This window comes from Chelon labrosus (genome assembly GCF_963514085.1).
Source record: "Chelon labrosus genome assembly, chromosome: 9".
Taxonomy (NCBI): Eukaryota; Metazoa; Chordata; class Actinopteri; order Mugiliformes; family Mugilidae; genus Chelon; species Chelon labrosus.
Genome location: NC_140359.1, coordinates 14,331,847 through 14,353,147, shown reverse-complemented (window position 1 = coordinate 14,353,147; position 21,301 = coordinate 14,331,847). Strand labels below are relative to the sequence as shown.

The 21,301-nt window shown below is 38.7% G+C and overlaps 2 protein-coding genes and 1 pseudogene across 3 annotated transcripts; all 3 read left to right on the top strand.

Annotated features, from left to right (window-relative positions):
- Positions 1-3,128: 3,128 nt before the first annotated feature.
- On the top strand, positions 3,129-5,758 carry LOC311492834 (arrestin domain-containing protein 3-like; annotated as a pseudogene). The gene is made up of 6 exons: positions 3,129-3,384; positions 3,889-3,949; positions 4,081-4,231; positions 4,320-4,416; positions 5,159-5,415; positions 5,509-5,758. The product of its transcript is annotated as an arrestin domain-containing protein 3-like (transcript).
- A 6,281-nt stretch (positions 5,759-12,039) lies between these two features.
- Positions 12,040-14,595, top strand: LOC311492835 (arrestin domain-containing protein 3-like; the record flags this gene model as incomplete). The annotated part of the gene is made up of 5 exons (XM_084551252.1): positions 12,040-12,815; positions 12,947-13,097; positions 13,186-13,282; positions 14,018-14,274; positions 14,368-14,595. The coding sequence occupies exons 1-5, from the start codon at positions 12,733-12,735 to the stop codon at positions 14,593-14,595; spliced, it is 816 nt and encodes a 271-aa protein (XP_084407378.1). The 5' UTR covers positions 12,040-12,732.
- Positions 14,596-16,103: 1,508 nt separating this feature from the next.
- LOC311493097 (arrestin domain-containing protein 3-like) lies at positions 16,104-20,348 on the top strand. The gene is made up of 6 exons (XM_084551636.1): positions 16,104-16,534; positions 18,014-18,074; positions 18,206-18,356; positions 18,445-18,541; positions 19,643-19,899; positions 19,993-20,348. Exons 1-6 carry the CDS (start codon positions 16,279-16,281, stop codon positions 20,248-20,250), a joined length of 1,080 nt encoding a protein of 359 aa, XP_084407762.1. The 5' UTR covers positions 16,104-16,278; the 3' UTR covers positions 20,251-20,348.
- The last annotated feature ends 953 nt before the right edge of the window (positions 20,349-21,301 follow it).

The window sequence follows — 21,301 nt, the reverse complement described above, 5'->3', positions numbered from 1 at the left end:
TTTCACTTGATCACAAAGAATACTGAAATATTTTCAATTATGTCTGTGATGGTTTGTGATTAGTTTTCCTGGGTTTTCAGTTTCCTGTTTTATTTTGTTAAGTTCTTGGTTTCCTGTCTTGTGTCCTTCCTGTATCTTCCCGCCTTTGTGATTGTCTTCCCTGTCTTGATTTGTTTCACCTGTTTCTCGTCACCCCTCTGTCCTGTGTGTATATATAGCCCTGTCTTCCCCATAGTTCTCTGTCAGGTCGTACTAGTCACTTGTCTTTTTACTCGTCGTTTGAGTCTCATAGTTGTGATGTCATGTTCATGGTTTATGTGACATAGAAATTTTTGTTTCCTCAAGTTTGGATTATCCTGCCATGTCTGCAGCGCCTTTAGTTTTGTGTGTTTTTCATTAAATTTTTGCCTATTCCATGTTTTATTTCAGAAAAAGAAAATTTTGTCCTTATCTGGAGTGAGTTAACATGCTTTACAATCACATAGCAGCTTTAGCTGTTGCAAGGTTTCAGGGCTTCTCACACACCAAAGATGAAGATGTTTTTTCTGGATGAACAATTTTATCAATATTGTAATCTATTTGCCTAGTAAGTCAAATTATGTCAGTTTGAAATAACATTAAACATGTTAACTTGAATCACAGTTAAACCAGGTTTTATGGACAGATTAAAATAAATGCATAATAAGCTAAAGAAAAACCAAGAGAAAAGAAATAAATATAGCTAAATCCTCTCTCTCTACACCCCTGCGTCCCCTGACCTCTTGGTGCAGTCTGAGGTAACTGGGAGCGTCAGCATTCCTTTGGATTCATTCCATGAATCACCCAAGCATCAGGAAGTGGACTTTAAATAGATCTGTAGAGCTTCTACAATAAAAGCAAAATATTCACCATTAGATTAGATTTAATTTCTCATGCTGAAAACTGCATCATATCACATTCAAATTGTTGTACATGTCAAAGATGAAGTGATGAGATGATTAGCATTTTCTACATCTCTGTATGAACATTACTCAAAACATCAGCCAATATTACATATCTGGGAGGTATAAAGCTATGTACACTTCTAGAAAGTAGACTTCAAGGCCACCTTAAAGTCCGTCTGTTCAGAAACGTTTCAAATCAATGTAATGAGACTTTTCCTGTGTTTGCTGGCGTTATGAGTTTTTGCAGCGTGTTCTGTTTTTGGTTGAGTATTTGCAGTGCACCTGTTATCAATTGTATACAAACATTTTCTTAATTTGCTTGTGTTTTGTCTATTTGCATTTTTTTTTCTCAACTTGCAGTCTGTTGAGCTCCCTTGGCCAGCGCAGAGATCACTTCAAAATATTCTTCTCTTCAATTTTGCTGGTCCTATTGCAAAAAAATGAAAGAAAAAAAAATAGACTGCAAACAAATGCATAATAAAGTCCTAACGTAGGACTGTTCGTTTGAAATGAGATTACATTTGACAACTAGCCTACTGAACACCGACTATTCGACATCTTTTAAGCTGAGGGTTATTTAGACTTGTTTAAAGAGAGATAGCTCAAAATGTCAGACTTAAGTTTATAGCTATAACGACTGCAACCAGAAGTGCCAAATAAGAAACATGGTTCATGTTCATGAGTTCATGAGTTCATGTTTATATTTTATTGTGTCAGCTTTACCCACACAACTGTCTAATTTAGTCTAACAAGAATGTGCATGACGAATCAAATCCAAAACAATCCATGCATCAATAGTAAATGACACATCTCGGTTGCACTTCATTGTATTGACCACTAGATGTCCTACTCGAGCACTGTGTATCGAAGCTTCAATAAAGCCTCGGTCAGCCGTCACTATTTGCTGGTTCCAATCACAAAAAAGAAAGAAGAAGCTCAAATCTATTGCTAACAAACGAGCAATAAGGTCCCAACCCGTCACATTTTGACTGCTTGGGACCTTATATTTCGAACGATTTCGAATCGCACGCCAAACCCGCGAACCATTTCCTGTACCAGTCACGTGGTACGGCCGGCTCCCCACTACACCAGATAATAGGCCTACAAGCAAGGGTGAACTTCCTTTTGCAACTCACAAATATATACAAATGATCAGTTTTCTTAATTAAACAAACACACAGCTATAATATTTTAGTTTGATTTGTTCGATTGGGATCTCTTTGTCTACTTTCGCAACAATGCTTTGAGTCATTTTTATTCAGAAATGTAGAATTTTTTTTATTATTATGTCAGATATTTAAATCGAGAACTTCATACGTTTATATATCAGGGGTCGCGTTAACTGAATATTTCCCATCATTGACCCTTTTTTTTTTTAACAGATTGCAATTCACACCCCTGACCACTTGGTGACGATTGACATTATTAATTGGCTCTTGTCTCTCATCGCAGTCTGCGAATTTTTGTCGGTGCACGATTTCCTGGTAGGCTACACCGATTACACTGATGCACACAGAGCTCGGCTAACCGTTGACCATACGTATATACAATATATATGTATATGTCTATGTCTATGCAGCTAGCAGCTACCAAAATGGAATTTGCATACCACCATTTTTTTTTTTTTTTACCATTTAAAGTCAATACTGTTCTGAAAAAAGTACTTAAAGTTAATGAAACTTTAATGAAAATTAAATGCTATCGAATATGTCTTTCTTATCATTTCATATCATAAAAAATTAAAGTGACGGGTAAACATAGATTATGACGGGATTGTAATTGTTTAGGGAGAACATAGTCATACTTTCCATCAACATGTTTCACTCATGTCATACCTGCTGCCTATGATGTGTTTGACAGGTTTTAGACACGCCCACACCAGGAAAGCCACTGCTGCCTGCAGCACGTACACTCTCTAAGAATGAACTCATTTGGGAAACTGCATTGTTTCACCAAAGCATATTTACACAATAAACATACATGTAATATTCACCAGTTTTCTTTTTTTCAAGGCAAAGTTTGATATACCTAGAGTCAGCAGTACGTTGTTTAGCATTTATCAGACTGCTTCTATCCACTATGCATAATTTATGAAGGCCCCCTTGGCTTAATAATTACCAAAACTGTGTATATACAGACACACCCCAAGAGCATCCATCATAATTTTCCAACCTGGTGCTTCTTGTATTTACAGCGTTGCACAGTATGACAAATATTGTTAAGAGTTTTTCAGTGGGATATAATCCCATAAACAAAAGTAATATTTTCACCAGTGGCGATTATCTCACAGGACAAATAACGTTAGAACTGTCAACAGCATGCAAAATAGAATTGCTCAGCGTGAAGCTGAAAGGGAAAGCAGATGTCAAGTGGACTGAACATTATGGAAGGACAAGGGTAACATACAAGAATAAAAACAAGTACTTCAGTATCAAGCAATTTATCATTCAGAAGGACCAGGGTAAGTGACTCAAATCATTCAGTTTAGAAACCTGTCGTAATCAGATTTTTTTTTAAATAATACAGTACACATATACAATTTCACTACATATATAAATGTTGTCCATTTTTTTCTTATTTTGCTCTTTTATCTCTGTTAAATTGTTTTTCTAATCTCATTTGGTTGCCATAAAATAGCTTTTTGTCCAATGTTAACTGCCTGTTTTTGGTAATTTTCAAAACTTTACTGGTTAAATAAATCCTTCTGTAAGTATTTAAGTTATATTGAACTTATAAATGAATTTATTTCTTTTTAATTTTAAATATCTTTAGTATAACACATTCATTGGGCTTGGATATCTAAGTGCTAAAATGAAGGCAAAACGGCTCGTGCCGCTTAAGACTTTTTCCTTCGACAAACTCTTTTGGTCAGGTTTTTTTTAACATTTAGATATCGTGTATGCTGGGATTTAGACATCTTTCTATAATTGGTGATGAAAACCAGTTTTGTTTTTGTGATTTTCAGGCAATAATACTGTTGGGGAAGGTTGCAATGTCTACCCATTCACCGTTCAGATCCCGGTACAGTCAGTTTTCTCTAAAACTATATCAGCACCAACAACAATTGGCTTTAAACATGTACATATTTAATTAAGCTTGTACTTTGTTCTATAACTAATCCAGTTAGTTTTCTTTATTGTGTTGTCACATTTGACAGAGAGCTGCCATCCTCCTTTAAGGGCTCATCGGGAAAAATCGCATATACACTGGAGGCAAATCTGAGCAGGTCGATGAGAATGGACAGCAAAGTCAAGACAGAGTTCACCCTCATTCACAAACAAACCTTGACCAGCAATCCAGCGTTGATGGTATCCTTACTACATACCTTACAAACAAAAACAACAGATGTACAAGGGATGTCAGACTTTGTGGTTTTCTTTGTAATTTTCTTATCAGGCACCACAGCACAGTACGGTTGATAAGAAGATGAACCTCTTCTCCTCTGGAGCTGTAGCCATGGATGTAAATATCTCCCGAACAGGCTTCCACCAAGGTAACTGTGAAATGTGTGTGATCTATCATTGTTGATTGTAGAATGTCTTAACACTATCCCAACAGTCGGTTGCAATATAAAAATAAAGAAATCACACTTGAACCACGTACAGCTCAAAGTCTGTTTGCTCATGGAACTTTTTTATGGCCTGAAGATAAGACAATAACAGCTGTGATATGTAGGAAAAGTAATGACAGATATTTCTGATCTAAATATGTTCACAGTCTCACTCTTTTCAAACACAGGAAGTAATGCCAATTTATAATATGAAAATAATTGTCAGGCTTTAAATATATGAGCAGAATGAAAAACTAAATGTGAAAAGCGGAACTCAAAGAAACCTTTGCTCCATTCAGTACGCTCAACGGTAATGGTTTTACAGCCTTAATAATTATGGTAAGACCAATAGCTTATCGTGGATAATTTAACAGAGTTCATCACTGAGTCTGTATGCAGTCTTAGTAACACTTATGGATACAATATAGATGTAATTTGGAAAATTAAATTTAAACCTGAGATTTAATTGTAGAGATTCTTACCAAAACAAAACAAGGACATGGTCGTGTATACTATTACACTATGGGAATTCAAGCATGCTTCCTTCTGGCACTGATCTCTGAAGGTTCAATGAATTCAACCTTAACAGAATATTTCCTGTTTTTTTCCCCTATATTTTGTATACAGTAAAGGATTGTTGCTGTCAGCCAGAGAGTAAGTATCTTAAGTTTTTCTCTGTTTCCAGGCGAAGGCATATAGGTTGTGGCTTCCATTCAAAACAAATCATCTCGTGATATCAAGCCCAAGTACTGCTTGTATAAGAAGTACAGTTACTTTGCAAGTGGAAAAAGGAAAGTCAAAACAAAAGACATCGTGAAAGAGGTGGGTGAAGTCATCCCACCTTCTGCCGGTCTGACGGTCACCAGGACCATAACCATCCCTCCCACCACCTGCGTGTCCATCTTAAACTGCAACATCATCAAAGCAGAGTACAGGCTCAGGGTGAGTATCAGTCTTCCCTAAAGTATGTCACCACTTTTTGTTTCTACCTCAACAGTGTCATGAGGATAATCACTGACTGCTTCTCCGCCACAGGTCTATTTAGATGTCAAGTATGCTTCAGACCCACAGATCAAGTTCCCCGTAGTCATCCTGCCTGCCTTAGAGAGGGTTGATGAAGAACAGTTGCCTGCCTTTCCTTCTTACGGATTTGGAGCATTTCCAAACTCTGACATGCTAGGAGGGACCAGCTTCCCACAACACCCAACAGCGTCTTACCCTTCTGATCCACCACCACCTAATGGGACATATGGCATGTACCCTTCCTTGACCTAGAAGCTCAAACATAGATTTGGAGAACACAGGTCTCACTTTATTAAAGTTAGGAGCTACCATGATGAATTAAATGCTTCCTTCATGAGGACAATGAAACAACGTGTCTATTTGGCATAACGATTGTAAGTGAAGTAAAAAAGGCAATTTTTTGTTTTAAGGCTAAAACGTAGAGACATCATCTTGATCAAAACAGGCAGTTGCAAAACGTTGCCTGCATGTTTGTAAAACTGAATCTTGTGTATTTCCTGTATTACAGTGATTATTTGATTGCCTTAAAAAGTCTTTTTTCACTTGATCACAAAGAATACTGAAATATTTTCAGTTATGTCTGTGATGGTTTGTGATTAGTTTTCCTGGGTTTTCAGTTTCCTGTTTTATTATGTTAAGTTCTTGGTTTCCTGTCTTGTGTCCTTCCTGTATCTTCACGCCTTTGTGATTGTCTGACAATTTGTGATTTTGTTAAGTTCTCGGATTTTTACAGTCATGGTTTAGTATTAAAATCTTCTGTTTTCAGTTTCCTCTTTTAATTTGTTAAGTTCTTGGTTTCCTGTCTGGGTACTCCTGCCGCAGCCCTCTCAGTCCTGCATTTGGGTCCTACCACCATTACCTGCTAACCTCCTTGATATATGTCTATCATTTTAATTATCATTCCATTCTTTCGATTAGCTTTTCTTTTGTCAGTCTTACAATGGAAGACTTACACGATCAATGTGTGCTTGAAAAACTAGGATTACGCCAAGAGACTATGGAAAGGAAATGGAAATGGAAAGTTCCAAGTTGTAAGTGTTCAAATAGAGAGTGAGCTTCAACCTTGATGATGTCGCAGCCTTGTTTGTAAATGGTGTCATCGGTGGCTTTTCCACAGCTGCTCTCTTAAGATATATGCCAACATTATGTGAATTATTCGGTGCCTATTAGGGGCTGTACTGACTAGCCGACTAGTCGACTTTACTGCTGTGCCATGACGCTTTAAGCAGGAAGCAGTAGGTAGAGCGGGTTGTCCACGAACCAGAGGGTTAGCGGTTCGATCCCCGGAATGTGCCACATGCCGAAGTGTCCTTGAGCAAGACACTGAACCCCCAGTTGCTCCCAGTGCGTGGCACTGGTGCACTGGTGTGTGAATGTGTGTGTGTGTGCTTGCATGAGCGAATGGGTAGATGTGTCTATGACTGTAAAGCGCTTTGAGTACCAAAAGGTAGAAAAGCGATATATAAAAGCAAGGCCGTTCACCACTTACACACACGCTGTTCTGAAAACTGTATTGACTGTAATTGTTTTGGGAGAACATAGTCATATTTTCCATAATGTTTCACTCATGTGCAACCTGCTGCCTATGATGTGTTTGATAGGTTTTAGACACACCCACACCACGAAAGTCACAGCTGCCTGCAGCACCTACCCTCTCTAAGAATGAACTCATTTGGGAAACCGCATTGTTTCACCAAAGCATATTTACGCTAGCCTAGAATCTAGACTGCCCCTAGCGGCATCAAATTACATTTGCTTCCAGGGTCAGCGTAGTTACTCTCCGTTGACTTGAGATTTAGAAAAATCCAAGATGTACCGGACCAATCACGAGTCGGTGGGCGGGCTTAACATCATGACGACTGACCTGCGAGAGAACTATGGCTGTCTTCTTGTTGAGCTTTACCGTCTTCTTCCAGGACGAAGGCAGAAGCATCAAACGAGGTGAAAATCATTATAAATTGGGTCATGTCGAGAGCTGTAGTTACACGAAGGGAGTTTTGGTCGGTTCTGTACGCGCCAGCATGCGGGTAAGCGGTAAGCGACTTGGACTTGTAGTTCGTTTAATTACGTATTTTCCATAGCGTTTTACTTAACTATCTTGGGACAAACTGTGACATTCTTGACATGTAAAATCATTTTTTATTCTGAAAAACAATATATGTATAATCCAAGGCACAAGTCGATCGGGGCCAGAAAATAATTTATCTTTCGCCATAGACTGCCGTTCATATTTTTTCGAAAGATAGGTCCCATGGAGGCAATCAGAAGGGGCGGAACTTCGGCTCTCTATAAGTTCCGTGAATTACGCGTGAATTAGAGATGTTATGCTCGAAGCAGACGCTCGAAACAGTAGGCGTGTTCGACCTCATGCAGATCTGTGCAGATCTGACTTGACGTGATGCATGCTGGGTTGTTCATGCTCATATACCTCGAATATGATTGGTTAAAATGAACTTGTTCAACCCAGCATGCATCACGTCAAGTTAGATCTGCACAGATCTGCATGAAGTCGAACCAGAGAACGTCTAATATGGGGGGAAGTGCCACTCTCACTGAACTTCCGGCTTCTGAACTGGTTGCAGTTCCACTCTGGTTCCATATGAGGGCGCTCTCAGGACGAGTGCAGAATGAATGGCGGTCTATGGAGCGATACCCCTCAAAATCCACTTTTCTCAGGATATAATTTTTTGTGCAGTAATTTGAATATTGTATTTGAAAGAAGATGCAAAGAAATGACACACTGCTGGGTGTTAGATTTTTTAGAGTCACTTATTTGCTTTAAAAAGTATTTTAAAATGTCAATGACGTCATACACATCGTACGACCAGATACTGCTTTACGGCAATCCTTCAGTCACTGCTTTGGTGCTTTCGCGCTCTGCACTTTCTTTTCTCTCGAGGCATGGACAACACAGCTGACACGGGTAAATAATCGTGCTAGAAGAGTTTCTGTTTTGTTGTTTTAAAAGACCGGGCCGAAAAAAAAAACTTGGGCAAAAAAGTCCGCCTTAATATTCTGGTCCCGCTTCGGATGCCACGATGCCGTCAAGCGGGATCTGGTCGTAATCAGTCCTTCGCTGACCAATCAGCGTTCATTAGCACAATGCTAGCGTGTTACGGGCAACAACAACTCAACCTGTAAGAAAACGAAAGGACATAAGTTCTCGTTCATTCAACTTTTGACCTATAACCCATGTTGAACTTGCAAAACCTACAATGAAATCTGAGACTTCTCCACGACAATCGGGTGAAAGAGACACATTTAGCCGTTTAGCTCCATAGAGACCCATTCATGTTGCACTCATGGCGATCGCCCCCAGTGGAAATCTGGTGGAACTGCAACCAAAATTCGTTACAATGGGACTTAATAGAGAGTGGCAAGGCTCTCCGTAGAGGGGCTCTGGTCGAACACGCCTCGTGTCGAGCTTTCAAAGCAGAAGTATCGCTACAAGATGTTTCGATGCCTTGCCCTGCCTCGCTTCATCAGTTGAAAAATCACGTGACTCCCCAAATGAAGCTTCATTACGTCACACACGTATCGGCCGTCATCGGCGACGTGTCACGGGATTGTTAAACTCACAATGATTATAAATGCGGACAGTCCCTCAGATGGTTGTGGGTTTTTGAGTGGAGGAGAGTTTTGTATACGTTACGTAGTTTCATTGATTTAGAACGAGGGAGAGTGAAGTTTAAGGTAAGATTAGTATAACATTAGATTAACTTGCATACTCACATTGGCACATAGGCATTCACACACTGTACACTGATTTACATACCTGTATACATACATAGAAGAGGAACAGACTAAAGCCTAACTCGGCTGAAATTATCATAAAAATCTCTAAACCACCCAAATCCCCTTCCCAGTTTCACAAGCATTTTGTACAACAACTGTCATCACCGTCCCTAGATGCACAAGCATTTCACCTATTTTGTAAATATATTTTTGTATTTCTATCAATCTTATAAAAGCATATATTTAAAACATACAGTATTATATGATGGCAAACTCATACAAGTATATTATTATTTTATATAAAAGAAAAAAATCAAGCATTTCAAGATGCACATACAGTAGATCCTTTATTGTTAAGCAAACACAACTTTCTGATTCATGTGAATGCTATGGACAATATTATCCAGCAGATGTCGCCACATTTAATTGTATCAAATGCTTCGAAACACCTGAACCATTTCAACACAATTGCTTCAGATTGATTCAGTGGTTCAGAAAGCTTCGGTTTCTCCATCACTAGCGTGAATTCCCCATCCTGCTAGAACTACCAGAGCGATGGCTGCTGCTAGCGAACAACTTTCTTTCGAATCGGCTTTGGCCGCCACTCTGAAAGACTTGAAGTTAAGCTTTTCTCTGAGCAAGGAACTCTCTTTTCCGTCGCTCTGACTACGTCACCTTCTTCGTTGCTCTGATTGGTTGTAGCGCTATCCTATTGTGTGGAGAGGGAGTTTGAAAGACAACCGTTTATCCCACCCCTCCGGTTGAGCCCTGTCTATGGAGAGTGCCCAGACCCTACATTTAATGTGGGTCTGGCTCGTCAGGCTATATTTACACAGTAAACATACGTGTAATAATGCCAGTTTTCTGTTTTCAAGACAAAGTTTGATATACCTAGGGTCAACAATACTCTGTTTACCAGACTGTTTCTATTCACTATGCAAAATTTATGAAGGGCCCCTTGGCTTAATAATTACCAAAAGTGTGTATAAACAGACATATCCCACGAGCCTCTGTCCTCATTATCCAACAGCCTGGTGTTTCTTGGACTTACATTGGCGTTGTACAGTATGACAAATAATGTTAAGAGCTTTTCAGTGGGATATTATCCCATAAACAAAAGTAATATTTTTAACAGTGGCGATTATCTCACAGGACAAATTATGTTAGAACTGTCAACAGCATGCAAAATAGAATCGCTCAGTGTGGAGCTGAAAGGGAAAGCAGATGCCAAGTGGACTGAACATTATGGAAAGTCATCGGTAACATACAAGAGTAAAAACAAGTACTTCAATATCAAGCAATTTATCATTCAGAAGGACCAGGGTAAGTAACTCATATCATTCAGTTTATAAACCTGTTGTAATCAGATTTTTGTATATAATACAGCATACAGTGCATATACAAGTTTTTCACAACGTATATAAGGTTTTGGCCTTTTTTCTTATTTTGCTCTTTTATTCCTGTCTCTGTTAAATTGTTTTTCTAATCTCATTTGGTTGCCATGAAATAGGTTTTTGTCCAATGTTAAGTGCCTAATTTGGTAATTTTCAAAACTTTACCGGTTAAATAAATCCTGTTGTAAGTATTGTAAGTTATATTGAACTTATATATGCATTTCTGCATTTTAACATGCAGTCAAATGGTGAGTAAAATACATTCATTGGGGTTGGTTATCTAAGTGCTAAAATGAAAGCAAATTTACTCGTGCCTCTTAAAGACTTTTTCCCTTTTTAACCCTTGTATGGTGTTTGGGTCTGTGGGACATTTTTTATCAAAAGAAAAATAATACAATTAATTATTTTTTCAAACTCAGAATCACTGACTTTGGCTCATTTTCTGAGGAGAACAGATATCAGAAAAATTTTTTAATAACCCCACACTGTACACCCCCCTCTACACATTTATATTCCTCACAGGATGTCCGGGTCCACTGGACCCGGGGCTAATAAAAGTGTGGAATTTGTAGGTCCTTTGTAACTTTATATTCTGTCTCCTGTATGGGCCTGTTGTTACTGTGTGTGGGTGTGCGTGTAGGTGCGCGTGTGTGTGCGTGGGTGTGTGTGTGAGTTTTGTGTTTCTGCCGTTCTCGTATATGGTTGCAGCGCTATTGCAGCATTGTTGCAAAATTCAAGCACCGACACCTGTTTGCTCTCACATTCACGCACATTTTACTATCTGTCTTTATTTGGTCATACTCTATCCCAGCTGTAAATTGGAGGCATGACACGATAAATATACTGTAGCTTTGCCAGTTTGGTTCCTTATCACAACTGATCAAGGTGGCCAAAACATTCTCTACTCCCAGGGCCTTGCAATTGATTTTGGAAGAGAGAGAACCTTTTTATGATGATGTAGAGGAAGAGGTTTCAGAATGTGAGGATCACATTCTAAAAAGTCAAAGTCTGACAGTGACTTTGAAGAAGACGATGAGATTGAACATCAGCTAGTTCCAAAGTGAAGACAACCGTCGGGCCAGCCTGTCAGCACCCAGCCCCAGGACCAGCCCATCAGAAGCCAGCCCTGGGACCAGGACCAGCCCATCAGAAGCCAGCCCCGGGACCAGGACAAGATCATCATCAGCGAGCAAGGGAAGAAATATGAATGTCAGAAAATGGTGAAATTGAATGGTCTTCTTGCCCAAGAAATTAGCCACTCTGCATTGTGACAAGGATGCAACCAGAGCCAATATGGATGGCAGTGACTCATGTGCAGGACATCAAGTCCTCTTTTGAGCTTTTCATCCCAGATTCATTCCAGAAAAGGATTCTGAATTCCACTAACTTTGCAGGAAGGCACATTTTTGTGGAAGGAGATGGAGCAAACCCATGTACATGCCTACTTTGGGGGAATTTTTAAGTTCAAAGGGGAATCTACAGAATCTCTGAGGGATGCAAAAACTTGTGCAAGAACAAGTGCAAGAAGTACATTTGCATCACACACACAGTAAAACTCTGCCCCTCATGTGTTGCATAGGCTGACATAAAAAGGCATTGTGTTCAATGTGGCTGATGTGTTGTATAGACTGACGTGGTTACTGTATGTGCTGTGCTTGTGTTGTGTAAACTGACCAAAATGGACTACATTTCTAATGAAGTTCAAATAAATAAAAAGTAATAGTTATGAAAAACCTTGCATCAGTTGCAAACTAGTTGACTTTACCCACTCATATCTTCATTATAATTGATTTTCTTTTTTAATTACGTTTTTTTAAAAAACAAAACAAAAAAAAGAGCAGCACTTAAATTCACAAATGTGATCTAACAAAGGCAAATATTTGCCATATAATATGTTTATATTGCTTGTAATTAGGATGAAGTAAACATCTGTTGAGTATTTTAACATAAAATTATTTGATTGTGGTGAATTAAAAACCCCAAAGACCCACGAACACTGGCTGAGAAACAAAAATATGAACACCATGCAAGGATTAACATTTAGATATCGGTGTATGCTGGGATTTAGACATATTTCTATAATTGGTGATGAAAACCACAGTTTCAAATGTTGTTTTTGTGCTTTTCAGGCAATAATGCTGTTGGCGCTGGCTGCAACGTCTACCCATTCACCTTTCAGATCCCAGCACAGTGAGTTTTCTCTAAAACTATATCATCACCAACAGTGACTGGCTTTAAACATGTACACATTTAATTAAGCTTGTACTTTGTTCTATAACTAATCCACTCAGTTTTCTTTATTGCGTTGTCACATTTGACAGAGAGCTGCCATCCTCCTTTAAGGGCTCATCGGGAAAAATCGTATATACACTGAAGGCAAATCTGAGCAGGTCAATGAGAAGGGGCAGAAAAGTCAAGACAGAGTTCCCCTTCATTTACAAACAAAACCTGACCAGCGATCCAGCATTGATGGTACCCTTACAACATACCTTACAAACAAAAACAACAGATTTACAAGGGATGCCAGGCTTTGTGAGTTTCTTTGTAATTTTCTCTTCAGGCACCACAGCACAGTATGGTTGATAAGAAGATGAACCTCTTCTCCTCTGGAGCTGTAGCCATGGATGTAAATATCTCCCGAACAGGCTTCCACCAAGGTAATTGTGAAATGTGTGCAAGCTCTCATTGTTGATTGTAGAATGCCTTAACACTATCCCAACAGTAGGCTGCAATAAAAAAAAAACAAAAAAAAAAAACTGCACGTACAGCTCAAAGTCTGTTTGCTCATGGAACTTTTTTTTGCCTGAAGATAAGACAATAACAAATGTGACATGTAGGAAAAGTAATGACAGAGATTTCTAAATATGTTCACAGTCTCACTCTTTTCAAACATAGGAAGCAATGTCAATGTATAATATGAAAATAATTGTCAGGCTCTAAATTTATGAGCAGAATCAAAACTAAATGTGAAAAGCGGAACTCAAAGAAACCTTTGCTCCATTCAGTACACTCAACGGTAATGCTTTTACAGCCTTACGAATTATGGTAAGACCAATAGCTTATAGTGGATAATTTAACAGAGTTCATCACTGAGTCTGTATGCAGTCTTAGTAACACTTATGGATACAATATAGATGTAATTTGGAAAATTAAATTTAAACCTGAGATTTAATTGTAGAGATTCTTACCAAAACAAAACAAGGACATGATTGTACATACTGTTACACTGTGGGAATTCAAGCATGCTTCCTTATGGCACAGATCTCTGAAGGTTCAATAAATATAACCTTAACAGAATATTTCCTGTTTTTTTCCCCCTATATTTTGTATACAGTAAAGGATTGTTGCTGTCAGCTAGAGAGTAAGCATCTTAAATTTTTCTCTGTTTCCAGGCGAAGGCATACAGGTCGTGGCTTCCATTCAAAACAAATCGTCTCGTGATATAAAGCCCAAGTACTGCTTGTATAAGAAGTACAGTTACTTTGCAAGTGGAAAAAGGAGAGTCGAAACAAAAGACATCCTGAAAGAGGTGGGTGAAGTCATCCCGCCTTCTGCCTGTCTGAAAGTCACCAGGACCATAACCATCCCTCCCACCACCTGCGTGTCCATCTTAAACTGCAACATCATCAAAGTAGAGTACAGGCTCAGGGTGGGTATCAGTCTTCCTCAAAGTATGTCACCACTTTTTGATTCTACCTCAGCATGGTCATGAGGATAATCTCTGATTGCTTCTCCACCACAGGTCTATTTAGATGTCAAGTACGCTTCAGACCCACAGATCAAGTTCCCTATAGTCATCCTGCCTGCCTTAGAGAGGGTTGATGAGGAACAGTTGCCTGCTTTTCCTTCTTACAGATTTGGAGCATTTCCAAACTCTGACATGCTAGGATTGACCAGCTTCCCGCAACACCCAACAGCGTCTTACCCTTCTGATCCACCACCACCTTATGGGACATATGACCGGTATTGATACAAAGTCCAAGAAGCTCAAACAAAGATTTGGAGAACACAGGTCTCAGAACACAGTGATTTAATCAATCACTACCATGACTGATTGAATGCTTCCTCCATGAGGACAATGTCAAACGTGTCTATTTGGCATAACAATTGTAAGTGAAGTAAAAAAAAGCAATTCATTGTTTTAGGGCTAAAAAGTAGACATCATCTTAATTTTGATTGAAACAAGCAGTTGCAAAACATTACCTGCATGTTTGTAAAATGGAATCTTGTGTATTTACTGTATTACAGTGACTATTTGATTACCATGAAACATTTAAACCTGTGAACTTGTCTCGACCCTGTACCAAAGACAGTTTTCAGTTTGTCTGCGTCCTGTGTGTCATTTATAGACTGTATATACAGATTAGTATAGTGGATTAGTGGAATTTTGATGTCAGTATGTTTTTTATTGTGTGTGTGTGTTGTGTCTTCAGAGATTTGAAAAAGTGTTGCTTTTCCTGTTGTTGCAGTCCACATGTTTTCCTATAGGGGGCAGCAGAGCAAAGAGGTAAAGAGTGAAGGGCTCATTGAAACCCTACACTGCTTTCCTATTCAGTACAGTATTAATATTTGAATCAACTGAATAAAATAAATGCATAATAAGCTAAAGCAAAGCCAAAAGAAAAGAAATAAACATTACTAAATCCTCTCTCTCTCTACACCCCTGCATCCCCTGACCTCTTGGTGCAGTCTGAGGTAACTGGGAGTGTCAGCATTCCTTCCATGAATCACCCAAGCACCCGGAAGTGGACTTTAAATAGATCTGTAGAGCTTCTACAATAAAAGCAAAATATAACAAGAGTTGTTCACCATAGTGGATTAGATTTTGTTTTCTCATGCTGAAAACTGCATTGTATCATAATTATATTGATGTACATGTCAAAGATGAAGTGATGAGATTATTAGCAGATGCATTTCTCTCTGTATAAAAATGCAGAAATGTAGAAAATTCGAAAAAATTATTTTATCTTTCTTTTTATGTCCGTCTTAATGTCTTAATAATTATTATTTCAGATATTTTTATTATTATTTCAGATATTTAAGTCAAAAACTTAATAACTATGGTTTGGAAACATATATAAAACAGCCTGTTAATTTACTTTTAGCGTACCATGATATGCATATACAAATAACATAAGTATCCCTGCAATGGAAATTTTTTTGCTAATACTATAGTGCTTTCATTCATGTCTACTTTCACCTTTATACACACACATACACACTGTTCTGAAAACTGTATTGTTTGGGAGAACGTAGTCATATTTTCCATGTTTCACTCATGTGATACCTGCTGCCTATAACGTGTTTGACAGGTTTTAGACACACCCACACCACAAAAGTCACAGCCCACACTCTCTAATAATTAACTCATTTGGGAAACTGCATTGTTTCACCAAAGCATATTTACACAGTAAACATACATTTAATGTTCTAATAACACCAGTTTTCTTTTTTCAAGGCAAAGTTTGATATACCTAGAATCAGCAGAACATTGTTTAGCATTTATCAGACTGTTTCTGTCCACTGTGCATAATTTATAAGGGCCCCTTGGCTTAATAATTACCAAAACTGTGTTTATACAGACACACCCCATGAGCCTCTGTCCTCATTATCCAACAGCCTGGTGTTTCTTGGACTTACAGCGTTGCACAGTATGACAAATAATGTTAAGAGCTTTTCAGTGGGATATAATCCCATAAACAAAAGTAATATTTTTACCAGTGGCGATTATCTCACAGGACAAATTACGTTAGAACTGTCATCAGCATGCAATATAGAATCGCTCAGTGTGAAGCTGAAAGGGAAAGCAGACGTCAAGTGGACTGAAAATTATGGAAAGTCATCGGTAACATACCACAGTAAAAACAAGTACTTCAGTATCAAGCAGTTTATCATTCAGAAGGACCAGGGTAAGTAACTCATATCAGTCAGTTTAGAAAACTGTTGTAATCAGATTTTTGAATATAATACAGGATACAGTACATATTTCACTATATAAATGTTGTTCTTTTTTCTTATTTTGCTCTTTTATTCCTGTCTCTGTTAATTTTTTTTTCTAATCTAATTTTTACCATCTATCCTTATTTGGTCATACTCTATCCCAGCTGCAAATTGGAGGCATGACACGATAAATATACTGTGGCTTTGCCAGTTTGGTTCCTTATCACAACTGATCAAGGTGGCCAAAAGATTCTCTGCTCACAGGGCCTTGCAATTGATTTTGGAAGAGAGAGAACCTTTTTATGACGATGTAGAGGAAGAGCTTTCAGAATGTGAGGATCACATTCTGAAAAGTCAAAGGGTGACAGTGACTTTGAAGAAGACGATGAGACTGAGCATCAGCTAGTTCCAAAGTGAAGACAAACCCTCGGGCCAGCCTGTCAGCACCCAGCCCCAGGACCAGCCCATCAGAAGCCAGCCCCGTTACCAGGACAAGACCATCATCAGCTAACAAGTGAAGAAATATGAATGTCAGAAAATGGTGAAATTGAATGGTCTTCTTGCCCAAGAAATGAGCCACTCTGCATTGTGACAAGGATGCAACCAGAGCCAACATGGATGGCAGTGACTCATGTGCAGGACATCAAGTCCTCTTTTGAGCTTTTCATCCCAGATTCATTCCAGAAAAGGATTCTGAATTCTACTAATTTTGCAAGAAGGCACATTTTTGTAGAGCGGTGGAAGGAGATGGAGCAAACCCATGTACATGCCTACTTTGGGGGAATTTTTAAGTTCAAAGGGGAAGCTACAGAATCCCTGAGGGATGCAAAAACTTGTGCAAGAACAAGTGCAAGAAATACATTTGCATCACACACACACAGGAAAACTCTTCGCCTCATGTGTTGCATAGGCTGACATAAAAAGGCATTGTATTCAAAGTGACAGGGTTACTGTATGTGCTGTGCTTGTGTTGTGTAAACTGACCTAAATGGACTACATTTCTAATGAAGTTCAAATAAATAAAAAGTAATAGTTGTGAAAAACCTTGCATCAGTTGCAAGCTGGTTGACTTTACCCACTCATATCTTCATTATAATTGATTTTCTTTTTTTATTACATTACCTTTTTTTTTACATAAACAGAAAACGAGTAGCACTTAAATTCACAAATGTGATCTAACAAAGGTAAATAGCAAATATTTGCCATATAATATGTTTATATTGCTTGTAATTAGGATGAAGTAAACATCTGTTGAGTATTTTAACATAAAATTATTTGATTGTGGTGAATTAAAAACCCCAAAGACCCACAAACACTGGCTGAGAAACAAAAATATGAACACCATGCAAGGCTTAACATTTAGATATCGGTGAATGCTGGGATTTAGACATCTTTCTATAATTGGGGTTGAAAACCACAGTTTCAGATGTTGTTTTTGTGCTTTTCAGGCAATAATGCTGTTGGCGCTGGCTGCAATGTCTACCCATTCACCTTTCAGATCCCAGCACAGTGAGTTTTCTCTAAAACTATATCAGCACCAACAACGATTGGCTTTAAACATGTACACATTTAATTAAGCTTGTACTTTGTTCTATAACTAATCCAGTCAGTTTTCTTTATTGCATTGTCACATTTGACAGAGAGCTGCCATCCTCCTTTAAGGGCTCATCGGGAAAAATCGCATATACACTGGAGGCAAATCTGAGCAGGTCAATGAGAATGGACAGCAAAGCCAAGGCAGAGTTCACCCTCATTCACAAACAGAACTTGACCAGCGATCCAGCGTTGATGGTACCCTTACAACATACCTTACAAACAAAAACAACAGATTTACAAGTGATGCCAGGCTTTGTGAGTTTCTTTGTAATTTTCTTGTCAGGCACCACAGCACAGTATGGTTGATAAGAAGATGAACCTCTTCTCCTCTGGAGCTGTAGCCATGGATGTAAATATCTCCCGAACAGGCTTCCACCAAGGTAATTGTGAACTGTGTGCGAGCTGTCATTGTTGATTGTAGAATGTCTTAATACTATCCCAACAGTAGGTTGCAAAATAAACAGAAAGAAATCACACTTGAACCATGTACAGCTCAAAGTCTGCTCATGGAACTTTTTTATGGCCTGAAGATAAGACAATAACGGATATGACATGTAGGAAAAGTAATGACAGATATTTCTCATCTAAATATGTTCACAGTCTCGCTCTTTTCAAACACAGGAAGTAATGCCAATGTATAATATGAAAATAATTGTCAGGCTTTAAATTGATGAGCAGAAACAAAACAAGAAGTGAAAAGCTGAACTCAAAGAAACCTTTGCTTTATTAAGTACGCTCAACGGTAATGCTTTCACGGCCTTCTAATTATGGTAAGACCAATAGCTTATAGAGGATAATTTATCAGAGTTCATCACTGAGTCTGTATGCAGTCCTAGTAACATTTATGGATACATTCACGCATTCATTTTCTATACCCGGTTATTCCTGTTAAGGGTCACGGGGGTCTGCTAGAGCCTATCCCAGCTGTCATCGAGCGAGAGGCAGGGGTACACTCTGGACAGGTCGCTAGTCCATCGCAGGGCTAACACACAGAGACAGACAACCATTCACACTCACACGCACACCTACGGCCAATTTAGAATCACCAATTAATTAACCTAATGAGCATGTCTTTGGACGGTGGGAGGAAGCCGGAGTACCCGGAGAGAACCCACGCAGACACAGGGACAACATGCAAACTCCACACAGAAAGGCCAGCCGGCCCATGGATTCGAACCGGTGACCTTCTTGCCACTGTGCTGCCCACTTATGGATACAATATAGATGTAATTTGGAAAATTAAATTTAAACCTGAGATTTAATTGTAGAGATGCCTACCGAAACAAAACAAGGACATGATTGTATATACTGTTACACTATGTGAATTCAAGCAGGCCTCCTTATGGCACAGATCTTTAAAGGTTCAATAAATACAACCTTAACAGAATATTTCCTGTTTGTTTCCCCTATATTTTATGTACAATAAAGGATTGTTGCTGTCAGCCAGAGAGTAAGCATCTTAAGCTTTTCTCTGTTTCCAGGTGAAGGCATACAGGTCGTGGCTTCCATTCAAAACAAATCGTCTCGTGATATAAAGCCCAAGTACTGCTTGTATAAGAAGTACAGTTACTTTGCAAGTGGAAAAAGGAAAGTCGAAACAAAAGACATCCTGAAAGAGGTGGGTGAAGTCATCCCGCCTTCTGCCGGTCTGACAGTCACCAGGACCATAACCATCCCTCCCACCACCTGCGTGTCCATCTTAAACTGCAACATCATCAAAGTAGAGTACAGGCTCAGGGTGAGTAACAGTCTTCCCCAAAGTATGTCACCACTTTTTGATTCTACGTCAACATGGTCATGAGGATAATCACTGACTGCTTCTCCACCACAGGTCTATTTAGATGTCAAATACGCTTCAGACCCACAGATGAAGTTCCCCGTAGTCATCCTGCCTGCCTTAGAGAGGGTTGATGAGGAACAGTTGCCTGCCTTTCCTTCTTACGGTTTTGGAGCATTTCCAAACTCTGACATGCTAGGGGGGACCAGCTTCCCACAACACCCAACAGCGTCTGGCCCTTCTGCTCCACCACCACCTTATGGGACATATGACCTGTACCCTTCCTTGACTGGTTTTGATAGAAAGTCCTAGAAGCCCAAACATAGATTAGGAGAACACAGGTCTCAGAACACAGTGATTTAATCAATCACTACCATGATTAATTGAATGTCACAATGTTTCTATTTGGCATAACGATTTTAAGTGAAGTAAAAAAAATAATTCATTGTTTTAGGGCTAAAAAGTAGACATCATCTTGATTTTGATTGAAACAAGCAGTTGCAAAATGTTACCTGCATGTTTGTAAAACGGATCTTGTGTATTTCCTGTATTACAGTGACTATTTGATTGCCATGAAACATTTAAACCTGTGAACTTGTCTCGACCCTATGCCAAAGACAGTTTTCAGTTTGTCTGCGTCCTATGTGTCATTTATAGACTGTATATACAGATTAGTATTTCTGTCACAGGTAGAATTTTGATGTCAGTATGTTTTTTATTGTTTGTGTGTGTTGTGTCTTCAGAGATTTGAAAAAGAGTTGCTTTTCCTGTTGTTGCAGTCAACATGTTTTCCTATAGGGGGCAGCAGAGCAAAGAGGCAAAATAGATAGATAGATAGATAGATAGATAACTTTATGTCTATCTAAGAGTGAAGGGCTCATTGAAACCCTACACTGCTTTCCCATTCATATTTGAATCATAGTTAAACCAACTTTTAAGGACAGATTAAAATAAATGCATAATAAGCTAAAGCAAAACCAAAAGAAAAGAAATAAACATAACTAAATCTTCTCTATCTACACCCCTGCATCCCCTGACCTCTTGGGGCAGTCTGAGGTAACTGGGAGTGTCAGCATTCCTTTGGATTCATTCCATGAATCACCCAAGCACCAGGAAGTGGACTTTAAATAGATCTGTAGAGCTTCTAAAACAAAAGCAAAATATAACAAGTGTTGTTCACCATAGTGGATTAGGTTTTCTCATGCTGAAAACTGCATTGTATCATAGTCATATTGTTGTATATGTCAAAGATGAAGTGATGAGATTATTATCAGATGAATTTCTGCATCTCTGTATAAAAATGACTTAAAAGTAAATTTCAAGGCCACATTAGAGTCCACCTGTTCAGAAGTTTCCAATCAAT

Excerpts from the sequence above, each read along its gene's own strand:
- LOC311493097 (XM_084551636.1), top strand. The coding sequence starts at position 16,279 with ATGACAAATAATGTTAAGAGCTTTTCAGTGGGATATAATCCCATAAAC. Across the intron at positions 18,357-18,444 it reads CCAGCGATCCAGCGTTGATG|GCACCACAGCACAGTATGGT; the intron begins GTACCCTTACAA and ends TTTTCTTGTCAG. Across the intron at positions 18,542-19,642 it reads CCGAACAGGCTTCCACCAAG|GTGAAGGCATACAGGTCGTG; the intron begins GTAATTGTGAAC and ends CTCTGTTTCCAG.